The sequence below is a fragment of the Anas acuta genome, chromosome 1 (assembly GCF_963932015.1).
Source record: "Anas acuta chromosome 1, bAnaAcu1.1, whole genome shotgun sequence".
Taxonomy (NCBI): Eukaryota; Metazoa; Chordata; class Aves; order Anseriformes; family Anatidae; genus Anas; species Anas acuta.
In genome coordinates, this window is record NC_088979.1 from 3322029 (window position 1) to 3338125 (window position 16097).

General features: G+C 47.2%; 1 protein-coding gene and 1 long non-coding RNA gene across 3 annotated transcripts in view; both read left to right on the plus strand.

The window, feature by feature from the left end:
• Window positions 1-6399, plus strand: part of ACER3 (alkaline ceramidase 3) — a 51941-nt gene extending 45542 nt beyond the window's left edge. For both annotated transcript variants that reach the window (XM_068695924.1, XM_068695993.1), the window contains exon 11: window positions 93-6399. In XM_068695924.1, the coding sequence (XP_068552025.1) occupies window positions 93-146 (54 nt within the window). In that variant the 3' untranslated portion in view covers window positions 147-6399. The remainder of the gene's footprint in view (window positions 1-92) is intronic.
• A 3819-nt stretch (window positions 6400-10218) lies between these two features.
• Window positions 10219-16004, plus strand: LOC137863151 (uncharacterized). The gene is made up of 3 exons (XR_011100727.1): window positions 10219-12289; window positions 13131-14614; window positions 14691-16004. It is a non-coding gene; the product is annotated as an uncharacterized lncRNA (long non-coding RNA).
• The last annotated feature ends 93 nt before the right edge of the window (window positions 16005-16097 follow it).

Consider the following 16097-nt stretch of genomic DNA (forward strand, 5'->3'; position numbering starts at 1 on the left):
AAGCAGCTAAAATATTGTTAACAGTTGGCTTTCTGTTCTGGGAGAGGTGGTATTCCAAGAAATCTTTCCACTTTGTGTTTTTCTTTTAACAGTTTCTGTTCGGGATATGGCCTGTTCTTCTCGTGGAGCCACCCAAGAAGCTCTGACCGAGGCCCAGGCAGCCCCACGCGACCACCTGAATAAAGCGATTCCACAATTGCCATGGCTGGATTGTCAAAATCATGGATCTGTTCGAGTATCGTTGCTATCAAAGGACTTCTTGGTGTTACTAGGCCTGCCAGCCAGAGCAGAGCGAGGAGCTGGCACGCTAGGGAGATAACGTTTAGTACAGCTTTATTCTAAGTTGTTAAAGTTTAAGACACAATATTTTTCTGTATATATTGTATAGCTGATGATACTGAGCTAATATTTCGTGCTGGTCACAGAAAACTAACCATTTTTGGAGTGGGTTGAGTAAGTTTTTCATTCAGTTGTTGTTCTTTCTGTGGTTTAAACTAATATTAGTAACTGAATGATAAAAAAAAAGAAACAAACAGGTCATTGATGGCCAAGCTAAGTATCTGTGTGGCCTATAGTGAGCTGAATGCTTAACCTGAACTACTTTAATCTTGCACTTTTATACAATTAATGAAGTCTGTAATGGTTAATTTCTGGCTTTATTCTAGCCTTGCTTCTCCACAGCCTCCTTTGCTGTTTAAGTTTTAAGCAGAAAAGGTTGGGATACATGTGCCATTTAGGTAATTTTGTACCAAGTTTCCATTTTCTCTTTAGTCCAGCTGGGGTGCATCCTGAAGGATGTTCCAGGGTGTGACCAGGAGAAGACATTTACAGTGGTGAAGCATTATAAGGGTTCTTGTTTGTGTATGGGAACAGAAATCCTGTTTTGTTTGACCAGTGATCCATCAGGAGACTGCAGGATGACTGTATAACCACAAGAAACACTTTTTAAAACGTTTCATTATTTACATGCCTTCCTTTTCTCTCCCTGCTTTTCATTCCCTGTGTTCCGTTCTTAGTACAGGTTGACAAGCACCACATATGTGTGCTAGATCAGCTTTGAATTCATGCCTTTCCTATTTAATGAGTCTTAAATATTGGTCTGACTTTCAGAATCATCTTCGTATTCAGAAATAATGAAGAAAGAGTTAAAGAACAAGATTTACATTGAGGAACCCCCAAAATATAATTGGCAGTATTTTGATTGCTTGCTCTTAATCTTTCCAGTACACTTTTTTTTTTTTTTGGAAGTTGAATACTTTTTTAAAACCAACCTTTGGCTCTTAATCGGGTACAAACCCTCTGATTTCTACAGCTCTTATCTACTCAGCTGATCAAAGTTCATCAGTAAGCATAAAGAAAACATGGAACTAACAGTTTTTTGAAATATACCTCATATTGGAGGCTCTTGTTTTGTCTCCCCAGATCTTGGGGCGACGACTGGAGTTTGTCTCCAGGCCTCCTGGCTGCCATGCTATGCAATTTCTGATGCTCTGAGGGATTTGTCCTTCTTGCCGTGAAGGAAAAAGGGAAATGCTTGGACTGATTGGAACTCCTGTTAGGTATTGTAAAACCTGCACGCAGCAGCAAGGCATGGTTCGGTAGCTATAAAGCTGTCTCCAGGATCACAAAATTCTGGCTAATGTAAGCTTCCTTGCTCTGACTAGTGGAAGAAGTGAGACCGAAATCTGTGTTGTACAATCAGTGATAACTAAAATAGTCTTTTCCCTTTATTTTTTTTCCTGCTTGTGACTTAGCTGCATCCTCAGTGTCCATCAGTAGCACCTCTGCTGGCGCACGTCTCCAAACAAAACCACTGCTTTTAGTTCTGGTGACTGGCCCTGAACTCCTGGGATCATGCAGACCCAAACTCAGGGCTGGAACAAGACCTTGAATGGCTTCAGCAAGGTTTAAGCACATGCTGAAAGCAGTATATTTGCAACCTGTAATCAGCAAACCACTATAAAATTCCTGAACAAAATTTTCAAACAAATCTGTTGTCAGTAGGCTCCAGTTCGGGGTCTTCAAACCAAAAGGTTTGAAGAACAACTAGCACAGAGGGAGGAAAATGCTGGTTTGGACCAGGTGTCTGTAATTACCCAGCAGGCTTTTTTTGTTGTAAAGAGATTTGAGAGCCATTTCTAAAACGTAGCTTAAAAATAAGTGCCTGCCTATTCACCTCCAGGCTCTTTCAAGCATGTTTATGCACCATGTATCTTATTTTCTTGTTTAGTATGTTTACATGCTCCCATAAATTAGGGAAAACATCCTGTAAAAGGAGCGGTGCAGCAACTAGATGCATCAACAATCACAAGTGCTTGACGTGGTATTATTTTTAAGACAACGAACAAAACCTGTATTTTATTGCCCTTAGTTTTGTTTCTGGAGGATCTGGGGGGCTCTGCTTTTAACTTCTTCATAACTGCAGAAGTCACAGTCTTCTAAAAAGCCACTTTCTTAGTGATGAGGCATCTCTCTAATGGCATATTTTAAAGAAATTTGTGGATTCTCCCACACGCTCGGAACAAGGAAGTATACAGTGTTTTTTTTTCTGGTCCTGTTGAATTGTTAGGATTAAAAAAAAAAAAGAATAAATGGAAAAGCTCTTAATTTTATGCTGCTGTTAGCTTTTCATTCAGATATCCTTTGTCACGGATGGTTTTTATCTTAAAAGCTTGTGCAAATTGTGTTCTTCTTTCATTCCAAATGACCGAGGGCCACCCCCTCCCAGTAGCCTTTCTTTTAGGTTCTGTTAGACCCTGAAGAATGTAATTTATATGCATATCCTTCTGAGCATAAGTAATCTAAAATTATGGGTGCTTTGGGTTGACTGCCTTATTGTGATGTTGAAAACGGCAAGCCAGTTCTAGCTTCGTGTCACTGCAACTCAGAATAACTTTTCTAGTGCCTGGAAAGACAGAAGTCTTCATGACTGTCACCTGTTAGATGTTTGTTAGGCTGTTTTTTATTTCCATCACTTGTATTACGTGCTGAGTTTTTTTTTTTTCCCTACAGTCTTAAGAGCAGCATATCCCAAACTTTTCTTGCACTACAACTTAAAAGGTGGGTCAGCTTTGATCCTGGTCTTTTGAGGAGGATTCAGACAGCAGCTGCTTTAAAGGGGATTGCAGAAATAGCAGGTGGCTTTAAAATGAATCCTGCAGGCTGTGTTGGACAGACGTAATGACAGTGATAAACTCCTCAGTTCTTCAGCATCTATGAAGAACCAGGAAATTATCGCATTGAGACCATCAGCTTGGCACAGATCAGCAGCTGAGAACTTCTTCCTTGCAAGTAGCAGAAAAATGTCAAAATAATTCTCCCAATACAGATCAACTCCATGCTTGACGTCGGGAATCAAGGTTCTCTGGATCCAGCTCTAAAGAGGAGATGTGAAAAAGAGAAATCTGCCACCAGGAGGCATCTTGTCTGCGTTTTGGAGGTGGTTTTTGAAGCTGGCTCGCAGTATTAGTCATCTCCGGACCTCATCCTGTTGCTTTTCCTTTTAGCACAAGGAAGTTGTGCTACCAGCAAGTGTTTCGAAGACTACCCCGTAGTCAGAATTGGATTATGCAGTCTGTCACTTGCCAATCTACCTCTGTGGTGCATTGTTCAATGCCTGTGCCCTTAATTATGCCTGCCTGACAGTGCAGGTGCTCGAGCAGCCTGGGGTCCCTGAGGCTTGCAGCAGTGTTGTGTGGATCTGTGGCTGCCTGCTCACACTGCAGAGATGTCCTGACTCGTTTGGTGGCTGTCAGGCTCCGAGGTTTTGCTCTGTCTGCTCTGCCTCTGCTCCCAGGAGTCTGGTTTAGAAGGGGATGTGAGTAGGAGGACGTCAGTGCAGACAGGTGAAGTGAAACCTTTTTGGCACTGTGTTGTTACACTTCAAGCTAAAATAACGCGTACAACTTCTTCGGAGTGACTTTGGAAGAGATGTGATAGGAAATACTGTTCTGTAATTAGTTTTAATTCTCTTCTAATCTGATATTGGGCTGTGTTCAGCCCCAGCCTGCCTTGTTTGGCTGAAGGGAAACTGTGTGACTCGAAATGTGTTTGATTCTTTGGCCGTAGTTTGCTCCCTGCACCTGGTTTCTAGCAGCTGAAGGAGTTTTTCAGCAAACTCATCCATCTGAAACTCATAACAGGAGTGTCCTTCCAGTATCACTTGTGTTTCTCACTGCCACCACCACATTTTTAGCTTGTTTTCCAGAATTCCAGTAATACAACTTTTTAAACCTATTTCTCCCAGTGGATTTTTTTTTGTATTTAATATCAGGTGGTAACAATTAAGTGTAATACCTGGGAGTTGGAAGATGAGCTGCAGTGAAGCAGCACTACTGTTTTCCTCCAGGACACCTCAGAAGCCAGGAGCACACTATCACTTCGTTGGACTGTGTGTCCCATAATGTTAATTGACATATCCAGGTAAAAAAGTTGCATCCTTAAAGAAATCTGATCTTCCCATCTGCATGTTTCAAGTAGGCAATGGGAGGCTTTAAATGCAAAGCACTGATTAACTGTGAGGCTTTCTTAGGAAAAGGGATAAATGATGGAGACTTTATTACCCAGGAGAAGCGAAAGCCAGAAGGAGATTAAGAAATTGTGCATGGAACGAGAATAACAAAAGATTAAGCACAGAATCCCATAGTATTACATCAACCACCCTCTTGGTATCTGCACTTTAGACACTTGTGTAACAAGCTCGAATGTTTTGCTGTTTTTACATTTAGCTCTTCATGCTGCCTGCAGTCTTTGCTGCAGAGGTGATGGAATGATGTTACATTCAGTTCGTTAGAGCTTTTTCAGCTGTTTTATGAGGCTGGAACGTGACACGAGTCGTTTCAAACATGAATGAAAATGCTTTTTGGTTTGGGATCCTGTAAGGTAACTGCAGAGATCAAAGTGGGTAACCATTGAGATCGAGTTGAGGTTTGTTGGTTTGTCTCGCCCAGCCACTGCCTGCTGCTGCCAAGTGCCTGACCTCTCTTTTGCAAGTCTTGTCCGAGAGCTGAGGCCGTGTTTTTCCCCAGGGTCTGCAGACAAGGTCCTTGGTAGGTTTGTGTTTCATGAAATACTCTTCTAATGCAGGAGTCGGAGTGCTCCTATTTCTAATTGCTTTGCAAAAATGTAGCTCTGCCCTTCCTGGCTGCCACCACGTGCCTCCCGTCCCCATGTCCCTGATGCTGGTGGCTCATTCCCTACTCAGAAAGCTGCCTGCTGGATTTAGCCCCACAGCTGCCCCTTTATTTTACATCACTGACAGGCAACGTGAAGGCACGACAGTCAAACGAGCACTTTATGCAGAGCCCCATTTGCTTACTGGAGCTCCCTGCCTGACAGCTCGTATCTACAATTTTGAGGGCAGGATTGGTGCCTGAATCTCACACTTCCCTTCAGACCTCTCCATTTGCAGGTGCTGAAGGCATCTAGCTTGGAGTAAGCACCTAAGGGCAGATTTAAGACAAATCAAGGTGAGAACCCAGCTGCTGCACGACCCCAAACCAGTGCCTGCACAACGCTGAGCGCACACCTCGCACACGTTGAGTCCATGTGCTCAGAGCAGGTGGTTGAGATTTTGTGAATAAATCTTGACCAAAGGCTCTTCCCATTGCTTGTCCGTCCTCACCAGGACACGGGAAGAGCTGTAAGCACAATCCAAGTTCACCCTCCTTTCCCCAAAGCCCTGGAACAACGTAGATCTATTTCTTAAAACCAATATTGTATAGAGATGGGCTTTCCAATGTGCTCGTAGAAATCACTTCGGTAGCATGATTTGCTAAATTAACACCTTGGTCAGTCCCTGCAGAAGACTAAATATTACTCCCTGGGCTCTGGAAGAGAATTTCCAGCAGCGTAAGCAGTAGTTACTCCTCAGACTGATCAGGAATTGTTTTGTTTTGTTTTTTTTTTTTCCTCCTCTTGATCTTCCAAACTGACGTTGACTCTGATGTTGACCATTGAGCTCAGCTTCGTGCACTGATGCCTTGTGTACTGTCGTAGCACATAACATCTGCCCACCTCTAAGGGGATGAGAAATTCCCGGCGCGTTATGTGACCAAACTTTTTAACGTCAACACTATCAGCTGTGATATTTTTGTCCCGAAATTCAGCATATCGTTGCCGAGATGGAGAAATACACTGTGACAGGTGAAGAGCAGTTGGCTGGTAAAACACAGCTGCATCCAGCAACGTTTATTGACAATTTTGATAATCCTGAACTGCTTCTTTGTACCAGAGCAACTGGGTAACTAACGTTAGGCTTCTCTGTATCAGCCCGTCTTGTTTTGCGAACACGGTAGCTTTGGATATTTAATGTGTTTCATTTGTTACTCATGCTGCAGTCGAGCACTAATTTGTGTCTTTATAGTTCAAAATTATTAAAGAAATTTGTTTTAAATACAACTTGTCCTGGGTGGTTTTTGGCTTTTGGGTTACGCGGGGCTGGGTGGTTGGATGCTGGTGGGTGGCCGGGTGCCTTGGGTTAGATTGGAAGCCCCCACCAAGCATCCTCTTTTGTATGTCCAATGGGAAAAAAATTCCATTTTTCACAAAGCCCCAGTTACGTTAGCTCATCTCTGTGGTTATGCCAGCTCGTTTTTGGCAATTCTGCTCCCGTGGTGCAGAAATAAAACGCACAAATAAAAGCACAGCACCTTGCTTGGAGGCGTGGTGCTGCCTGTGGGCAGTACAGAACCTTCTCTCCCTCAAAGCCCAACCCATTAAAAGGGGATTTCGGGTGCCTGACACGGGTGGGAGAGCAGGAGATGGGAGGCAGGCGAATGTGTTGGCAGCTTAGAGCTCACATTTTGGCTGATGCAGAGCACTCCTCAACCTCATCCTTTTCCTCTTTCTTTTTCAGTGGCAGAGGAGGAGAATTGCTGCACGGCAGGACCTCTCCAAGCAGAAGTCGTGGACCAGTAGGCACTTACCAGCAGGACAGCACACCCCAGCAGCCAGAATCAGGTACAGATTTGGGATATTTCCCCACACTTCTGGCCCATCCTACTCAGAGGGCCCATTTCTTCCTGCTCACATCCCTGCAGCTGCGTCTCTTTTAGGAACAGCCTTGAATTAAGATACTTAGGGGTCAAACCACAGAGCAGGAAACCTCATAGCAGTGGGGTAAATGCCTTGGGGAACCTCACTTCCCCTGACACTGCTCCCTGCAGTTCAGAGCATAGAGAGCCTGGAGGATTGGAGGTGCGTGCCCCAAATCCCCAGGTGTGAATTCTGCTTTTAAGTTTTTTGACCCAGCTTTTGGAGCTCCAATATTTCTCCTGCAACCCATACGATTAGCAGATCTGACACAGAGAGACCAGGAACTGTGTTGGATGGGTCACCTTGGCTTTGCTTCCTCGGTGCACATCCAAAATAAAGCCAAACTTTGCCTGAGTGCCAGCCTGGGTGAAGCACAGTTTTGCACTAGCCCAGAACTGGGAAATACTTTGAAATTTCCCTGGGGAAAAAAAAAAAAAAAAAAAAAAAAAAATATTGTGGTTCTATCAAAGGCCTCCTCCCAGCCAGAAAATTCAATTTCAAGCTTGACAATTCGCTTACAAACCTGCAAATTTACTTGCAGCTTTCTTAATGTTCAACCCCCCCTCTTTTTTTTTCCCCTTGTTTCTCTTTACTCAGCCTGTTAAAATGCTAAAACCGAAGCTATTTATTTGCAATACTTCAATCCCTGTGCTCCTAACCAGGGGCACACGATGGAGATGGTCACTGCTTCACTCTGAGACGGGCTCCCTAATTTGCATGCGGGAGGCACACGCTGGCTTAATGGAATTAGCAGTAATTAACACCACCAGAGCTCGGCGCGTGCAGCTCCGGGGGACCGTGCACCCACAGCACGGCACCCGGTGACACTGGAGCCACCGAGGGCTCTGATTCACTGGCTCCTCATCACCGAGCTCAGGTGGGTGAATGTTAATGAGCAACAGCTCGCATAAACCTGCAGAAATGGAATTAATTGAGTTACCTGCTGATGTAAACTGATGTCAAACCCCTAATATTTATAGGCTGGCTGCAGAGCATCGTTGCTGCGGTGATTTATGGGGATGCCTAACTTTAGCAGTGCTTTTTCCTCGTAGCTGCCATGTTGACTCACTGCCGGGCAGCGGAACGGAGGAAATTGGTTAAAATATCGCAGCGTTGTGTAAACCTGGGGACAAGTCCAACTTCTCAGGTAAGAGAAGCAGCAAACACCACAGCCAAATCCACTCTGCACCTGGGCAGACCTGTCCTGGCACCTGTGAGTCACTGCTTACCAGTATTTTGTTAGTCTGAAGTCTTCAAGTTTTTTTGTTGTTGCTGTTTCCTTTTATTTTTTTTTCCTATTTGTTCAAGGCTTTTCTCTAATCTTCTTGTTTTTAACGTCCCGCCTAGGCTGGAATGAAAACAAGATTAAGAGCTAGTTAGAAGATTAAAACCAGCAATGAACCTGCAAGCCCCGACAGCAAAGCAGAGCTGTCGCAGGAGGGATATTTTTATACAGCTTATTTGAAAAGCAAACAAACTCCAGCTGGGTTTTCGTGCTGCTGGCATTAATTGAAGTGGGAGGGCTGATTAACGGCTTGCTGCTGAAGATCTCTCTGCCACATTCCCCCGAATTGGACTGTTTGCTCTCAATTTGCTTTGCACCTGCTGTAAAGCTCAGTGGGTTTGTCCGTACGCTCACATCCCGTGGTGTTCGTGGTCAGGATGGAGTAGAAGCCCCTTTCGTGGACCACAGACCAAGAGGACTCATCCTCATCAGCTACCAGCACGTGGCACGTCAGCAGCTCCACATCAGGTCTGTACGCCCATCACAGCCACCCCAGCCCAACCCCACACGGAAATCCTGGTACAGACCAGGTCTTTGGCAAAATCAGTGTTTAAACACCACTCAGGACGTCTCTTTTTAATAAGAGGACCCCAAATCAGTGTAGAAAAGCATTTAGAAACAGCACCTTGTAGACAAGGGCTGGAAAAAAAGTGCAGCGATTGGGGTGCCACCTTCAGCCTGGAGAAGAGAAGGTTCTGGGGTGACCTTATTGCAGCTTTTCAATACTTAAAAGGGGGTTATAAAAAAGATGGAGAACAACTTTTTGCTCAGGCAGACGATGATAGGACAAGAGGGAATGGTTTTAAACTGAACGAGGGGAGATTTAGATTACAGGTTAGGAGGAATTCCTTCACTCAGAGGGCAGTGAGGCACTGGCATGGGTTGCCCAGAAAGGTTGTGGGTGCCCCATCCCTGGAGGTGTTCAGGATCAGGTTAGATGAAGCTCTGCGCAACCTGATCTAGTGGGTGGCATCCCTGCCTATGGCAGGAGTTTGAACTGGATGGGCTTTAAGGTCCCTTCCAACCCAAACTATTCAGTGATTCTATGATAATTTTATGCCTGGGGTCTCCTGAGGGTTCAGAAGAAGGAGTTGTGAGGTGTTACCAGAGCAAACTGCTGCTTGTGAGCACGACCCTGCTCTGCCAGCTCAAGGTCTGGCTGATTTTAACCATCAGGGCAAACAGTCCTGACTATTCTTGCCTTGAGCAGATTTACCAGTTCTGGACAGAGTGCTGGAAGCAAGAACTTTGTGCAGGGGTGGTGCTGAGTATCTGGAGCAGAAACAGCCTCAGGTGGGAAGGCTGGAGGTGGAGGAAAGCGTCCCTAAATGGTGTTCTGCCTGAATCCATGCCCAGCCTGGCTGTTTGAGCTTAGAGATCTGGGCACAGAGAGAGAGCAATGCAGAAAAACACTCGCTGACAGCCAAGCTGTATCTTAAATACATGTGTAGAAAGAGCCTGATGAGATCAGAGATTGCTCCTGTCGTGAGCAGCTTGAAATCAGGAGTCAGCAAATTAGGGAGAGCAGAAGGAACCTCGAGTGTTACCCGCCAGAGGTGTGACAGTGGTTGGAAGCCTCACACGTTGCTCTCAGAAAGAAATGTGCATCTATACGAGCTGTGAAGCTCTGGTCCCTGTCGATAGGAAGCGTGTAACCCTGCTGCATTTCCATTAAAGGCCTCGCTTCTTGTTTTCTAGGCTGCTGAGAAGCACTGGAGATGCAATTTCTGCAGTCGCCTGCCCTGCCCCAGGTATTAGGCTGCGGGATTCCCCCCAGCAGAGCCTGGTTTGACACCAAATCCTCGCCTACAACTGGAGCAACACCTCATCGATTCGAGCCCTGCGTCCCAGACCGAGCTGTTTCACAATTAACTCACCCTCCAGGTAAAAACCGGGCTCTGGCTGCCACCAGGCTCTGTTAGCTGCAGTGCTGCGTTTTGGAAGGATGCTGCCACCTCCTGCGTATCAGCACAACTGCAGCAGGCAAGCAGGAGCCTTTGGGATTCGTTCTGCAAAGGTTGCCTGTGACTTTGGCTGAAAGGTTGAGCCCGGGCTGCTTTGCTTTTGGGGCAGGGGTGGAAATGGGGCTGGTAACAGCAGCGAGCAAGGGAATCCCTCTTCTTCCATGAGCTGCACCGCCCAGGGATGCTTTCAGAGCTGGTAATGCTTTGGAAGATCTCAGGCATACAGCAGGAGCTGTACCAAAAATGGGTGATAACAGGGCCCTGCTTGTTCCCCTGCTAACAAGAGGGACACAGGCTAGGTGTCCCCTCAGCCATATATAGGGTCGAGCCTCTTCAGGCCAGCACGATGCCTTGTTCCCCAGCTGCAGCCCCTGAGCTGCCATGCCCTAGCATGACAGGATGGGGCCTGAAACCTCCAGGATGCCACAGTCTCCTCCAGCTGCATGCTCCAAAGCTAGATTTGGGAAGTTGTCCCCAATATCTGAGTTAGTTCCAAGTCCTGAGGCTTCTCTCCTTGTAAGAAGCTGAGCGCTAAGAGATTTTCTCTTTATTTTTCCCTGAACTATCAGTGTCGCTGAACTGGATTTGTTTTCTTTTTCCTGTCTCCAAAATGAAACCAGCTCTGTACTTCTGAAACCCTTTTTACCCTCTCTTTTTGGCATCCATGCCCTCTTGCTGGCACAGACAGATAGTGATGAAAAGACATTTCATGGGCCGAGTCCATTATTAGCCCTAATAAAACGCCATGTGCAGGGAGGAAACAATTTGGATGCATTGGGATGGATTACATCCTTGGGGTAGATTTATATCCTCGGGCAGGATGATTTCTCAGCATCAGACACAGCAACGGGACTTTCTGTGCTATGGGACCACTGCTGGGTCTGTTTTTTTCTCTTTTTTTCTTCTTTTTTTCCGAGAATTTAAGGCAAAGCTAATCATTTTGTCTCAGCTTTCCCTTACCGAGTGCTCTGCACTACACACTTGTTTGCTAATTAATCCAGCCCTTTCTTTTCGGCTGGCAAATGAGCGAGATCACTTGAATTATTAAAAGTGGGGAGGATTTGGGATTATAAGGAGGACCATATAATTAGCTAGCTGGCTGCTGTCCCCTACTGCTAGCCTGGGATATTAATTATTTTCATGCTGATTCAGAGGGAAGGTAGCCAAGGTCTGAATCAGCCCTGCCACTTCTTGCAACACCTGCCTTTTCCCTAGATCTCCTCTCCAAATCCCAGCCAGCTCTGGCAGCGTCTCGTTAATGAGATCAGGCTTAATTGCAGCACGAGCCAGGGAGGGTTGCAGAGTCGGGAGAGAGTTCGAGTAACTGCTCTTCCTTCCACATTGCAAAGCAGGAAATGCTGCCTGCAAGCAGGTGATATTTTCCTCTTTATGCCAATTAACAATTTTTATTTTTATGTTTTTTACAGGATCAGAGGGTTCCTTGCCCGTTCTTCTGCCAGCGAGCTGCGAACCAGCCTCCCTTAAAGAAGCTGAAACCCCAAAAAGGCCAAATTCTCACCTCGTGTCCACTGCCCGGCAGCCAGGACATGCGTCCTTGTGCGAGTGAAAGTGGATATGACACAGATTTAATGAGGCAACAGCTTCCTGGCAGCGCCACAGGCTGCTCAGAAGCTGTATCATTATTCATTTACTTGACTAATGCAGTCGTGTTGTGAAAAAGAGAGGGGAAAGCTGTCTGAAGTGCTGAGTACATGAGAAGGCTTCTGAAAAACAGAGCTAATTCAGCAGGGTCTGCTGGAGCTCAGGCATGGAGCACGTCTTAGTCTGGAGGTTGGTGGAGAAACCTTCCCAGGGACTCTCTGAAGGTTTAGGGGCCTCATCTCCAGGCTTTCAGTGTCTTTTGAGCTCTTAAAATGATGTTCGTGTCTGTTTCCCAAACAGGTAGCAATGAGAAACTGCCACGTCAAAGATCTCTGCAAAAGTACATTGGGGAACATCTCCTACATTCTCATGTTGGCTTCAGTGCAGTATTTTCCCCTAAAAGGTAAGACTCGTGGAGGAGCACAGGGCAGAAGCCAATCTGTAGGCACAGCAAGAGAGGAGCAGGATTTCTGAGCATGCATTTGGGGGCTGTACCCATAGGAAGGCTCCCAGATCCTTACAATTCCAGCTCTGAGGGGTCAGACGAGGGTGCTGAGCTGAGGAAACGTGAGGAATCACATCGCTGTAGCTTTCCCCACACCCTGGGCTCCACCTTCGCAGCCAGCCTGGCTGCAGCACATCAATCTCGATTGCGCTAACGCTTTTATGCTCGCCTCCTGTTTGCAGCTAAGCTGATGAGGCTGAGATGTAGAGGTGACCTCTCTAATTAACACCCAGGCAACCTGCCCTGAGCTCTGTAATCCTAGACAGGCCCCGGGAAGAGAGGTTGGAGCTGGCTTCCTCGCCGAGTGCAGGAGTCAGCACAAGTGCTGGAGCTGGACGTGCTGATGTTGGGCTGACAGGGTACAAGGAGATGCCCGAGGAGCCTCCAGGACACGTCCTAGAAGTGTTTCTTGAAAAAATATCTCATTCTGTAAAACCATCCCCCTCGGAAATGGGGAAGAAAATCCCAAATGATGAGTTCTTATGGGGTAAGTGTGATGGAATCACGGCTCCTGGTGCAGGAGGGAGTGTTGGGACACAGGGCCAATGTGGCAAATTGTCCTCAGCCCTTCTGAAACCTCTCTTTCTTCCCTTGAAATGCAACAAATGCAAGTGGCCAAAGCCCTGGTGGGTGTTAGAGGTAGCTCGGTCAGAAATACATTGAAGAAAATGAGTAAACCCCTGGGGAAATGTGTCCTTTCGGAGCCACTGGCTACTCAGCTCACTGTCTTGTGTTGCAGGGGATCCTCTGAGTTATCTTCATCCCCGTCTTCTTCCAGGAGCGTTGCTCTACGTGCACGACAGCAAGGATTTGGGGACAGAGGACAACCCAAAAGTGCTACCTGAGGGTCACCACGTGGAAGGACAAAGTCTCTACTACCAGGTAGCGCTCAATATATCTCCAAATGACTTGAAGCAGAAGGATGCTGCTATCAAGCAAGGGTTTGGACTCAGTTATGCCAGCGTACATCCGAAGTTGGCATCCCCTGATGCCAAGAGCTCTGCCTTCGTCAGCTCTCCGCATTCTTTTGAGAGCTGCTGGAAATGGCATCCTCAGACATCTGCCTGCTCAGAGCTGAAGGCAGAGATGGCAAAGGGAAACAAAAAAAAAATCACAACTGTATGTTTTTTGGCTCTGGGGTGAAGAGACTCAGCAGGAAAATTGCCTCAAAAGCTCTTGGCAGGACCGTTTGGAGTCAGCATTTGTTGGGGCTGCTTCTGGCCTGCCATAAAAAGCGCAGCGGTGCCGTTTGCTCCTTTCCTTCCTCTGCTCCAAGGAACATGGGCTTGCTGGCAAGCCGCTTGTTTTCCAGACTGTCTTGTTTCTCGGCATGGAAAACCCCATGGAAAAAAAAAATAATAATAAAAAAATCAAGGTCATTGCCTGGAGCCCTTCTTATAATGCTGTCTGCTCCCCTGCAGAGGTCCGTCCCTGCCAAAGTCCTGGAGGGTTTGTGGCCAGGAGATGGCATTGGCTTCTCAGTGCTTGTGCCCTGAGAAACCCCAACAAGGTGGTTTCTCAGCCTTTATCTGCTAATATCGCAGCACATCCCTAGACCAGGCTTTGCAACGCCACTTTTTTTTTTTTTTTTTTTTTTTCAGCACTTGGGCTTTTTTCTCCTGAGGTGGCTTATTCGTAAGCAGGCAAGCGATCAGATCGATGCCGGGTAGGAAAGCTGTTAGAGCAAGCCCAGCTCTCCTCTAATTACACCCTGCTGAGCAAAAGGCTGCTCAGACGGCCAGGGCATGGGGCTGGGGACCTGAGCCTGGCTCCCCAGGCTTGTGGGATATGGTTTCACCCACCAGGATTTGGGATTTAGGGTGAGAGTAAATGCTCCAGCAGCCCCATGCTGGGTTTGTGCTACCTGAGTCACCTTCTGTAGATAAAACCACACGCTCCTTTCCCTTGGGGTTGCACCGATGTGGACAATTAAGAGCTGAACACAGTGGTGTGGATTTCCCGGCAGAGATCCCAATTAGCACCAGCTCGTTTTCAACCAGCACCACCAGAAGTCACGGCCGATGCCTTTGACGGGGCAGCGAGGCAAGGGGGTGAGTTCCAGCAGGGTTTTCCACGTGTTATGCTTTCCACCTTTCTCTTTTTGCAGAAAGAACAGGGAAAAAATCATCTTTTTGACACGGATCCTTGGATGGAAAGGTTTCTCTTAGCCTGGCACTGAAGATCTGGCCATTGTGGTTCTGCTTTCCCACGGAGGGCCCCGCAGTAAGTACGAGGTTTGTTGGCTCCCACTCCCTCCAGGTTTTACATGTCCAGTTTACTGCTCTTTCTCCCTCTGCAGAGCACCTCCCCAGCCACCCCTGGAGCATCTTCACGGAAGAAGCATCTCCAAATTCAGTCCCAAACCAGACTTGCATTAGGCTGCACATCTCCATCACGGGCAAGGACAGCAATCTGGCTTCAAACCCCAAGGGTTGCCCGTACCAAAAAGCAAGAGGAGCTGCTGGAGTTTCCCCTTTTTTTGCCACCAACCCTTTGGTCCCGCTGACCCCCATAAATAAAGCAGCTAATTAACGCCCTTCTCCTCCCACCAGTGATGGGCTGTGACCTTGAATGACCTTGCTTAATTCAACTTTTCTCGACCAGCTCTTTTCGACGAGCGAATAATTGAACGTCCTCGTGACCCCGGCCTTGTCTCTCTCCTGCCAACTGGCTCTGCAGTGTCAACGAACAGCAATAAATAAATACATATCTGCAGAGGGACCTAAATGACTCCCATTACTGGAGCATCTGAAGGCCTGCTTAAATAAATCAAGTGAGGAGGAGATGATGCTGCAATCATGTGGAGGGGAAAAGGAGAGAATACATTACTGGCATTCCAGAGGCGGCGAGCGGCGTTGGCAAATTCGGAAGGATGCTGCTTCATCCAAGTGCTCCTGGACCGCTGGATGACTCGTGTTGGTGCCTTCAGAGAGGAGAAGATGCTCGGCTTGCCCTCACCAGCAGCTCCTGCACTGGGGATGGGGCTTACAGAAGCCTCTCCCTGCTTTTTTATAGGGTGAAAATGAGGATAAGGGCTCCAGCTGCCTGCCCCTGCCACTGTTTTCTCCCTTTTCTCCTAAAATGTGCCCCTGGGGCAGGGGGAAGTACAAGCCCTGACCCACCTTCCACCCCAGCATGGGTAGACCCTCGCCCTAACCCACCCCAGGACCACGGGGTGTGCAACAACCCCTTCCCAGAAGGGCAGAAAACCTCGTTAACAAGCCTGCTTTGGGATCCCACAGGGACCGGGCGATGCCTCTGCACATTGAAGGAACCGCCGGTTGCGCTTTGCCTTTTCCTTATTCCTCCTTTAATTTTAATTTTAAAGCCTGGGCATTTCTTCCTTCCCCCTCGCACATCCTTCACCCCACGGCCTCGTGCGTTGTCATTAATTGTTCTTTACATCATTTTCCTTCCCCTGCTGAGGCTGAAATTGAAAGAGCAGCCGAACCCTCGGCGAGCTCAGGGTGGCGACGAGAGCAGGCTCGGGCTCCTCGTCCCTGGGGGGAGGAGAAGGGAGCACTTGGGGACCCTAATTCGGCGCAGCAGTTTTTCCCCAAAGCTTTCCAGCCTCTTAACAGAATAAAAACCCAGCTCCTGTTGCTGACTTGTCCCAGGAGAGTCCCTGTTCTCTTATTTATTTTTGCCCTTGCTCTTCTGTTGCTGATTCTTTATTCCTTCCCTTTGTACAACGTCCCCTGGCTCC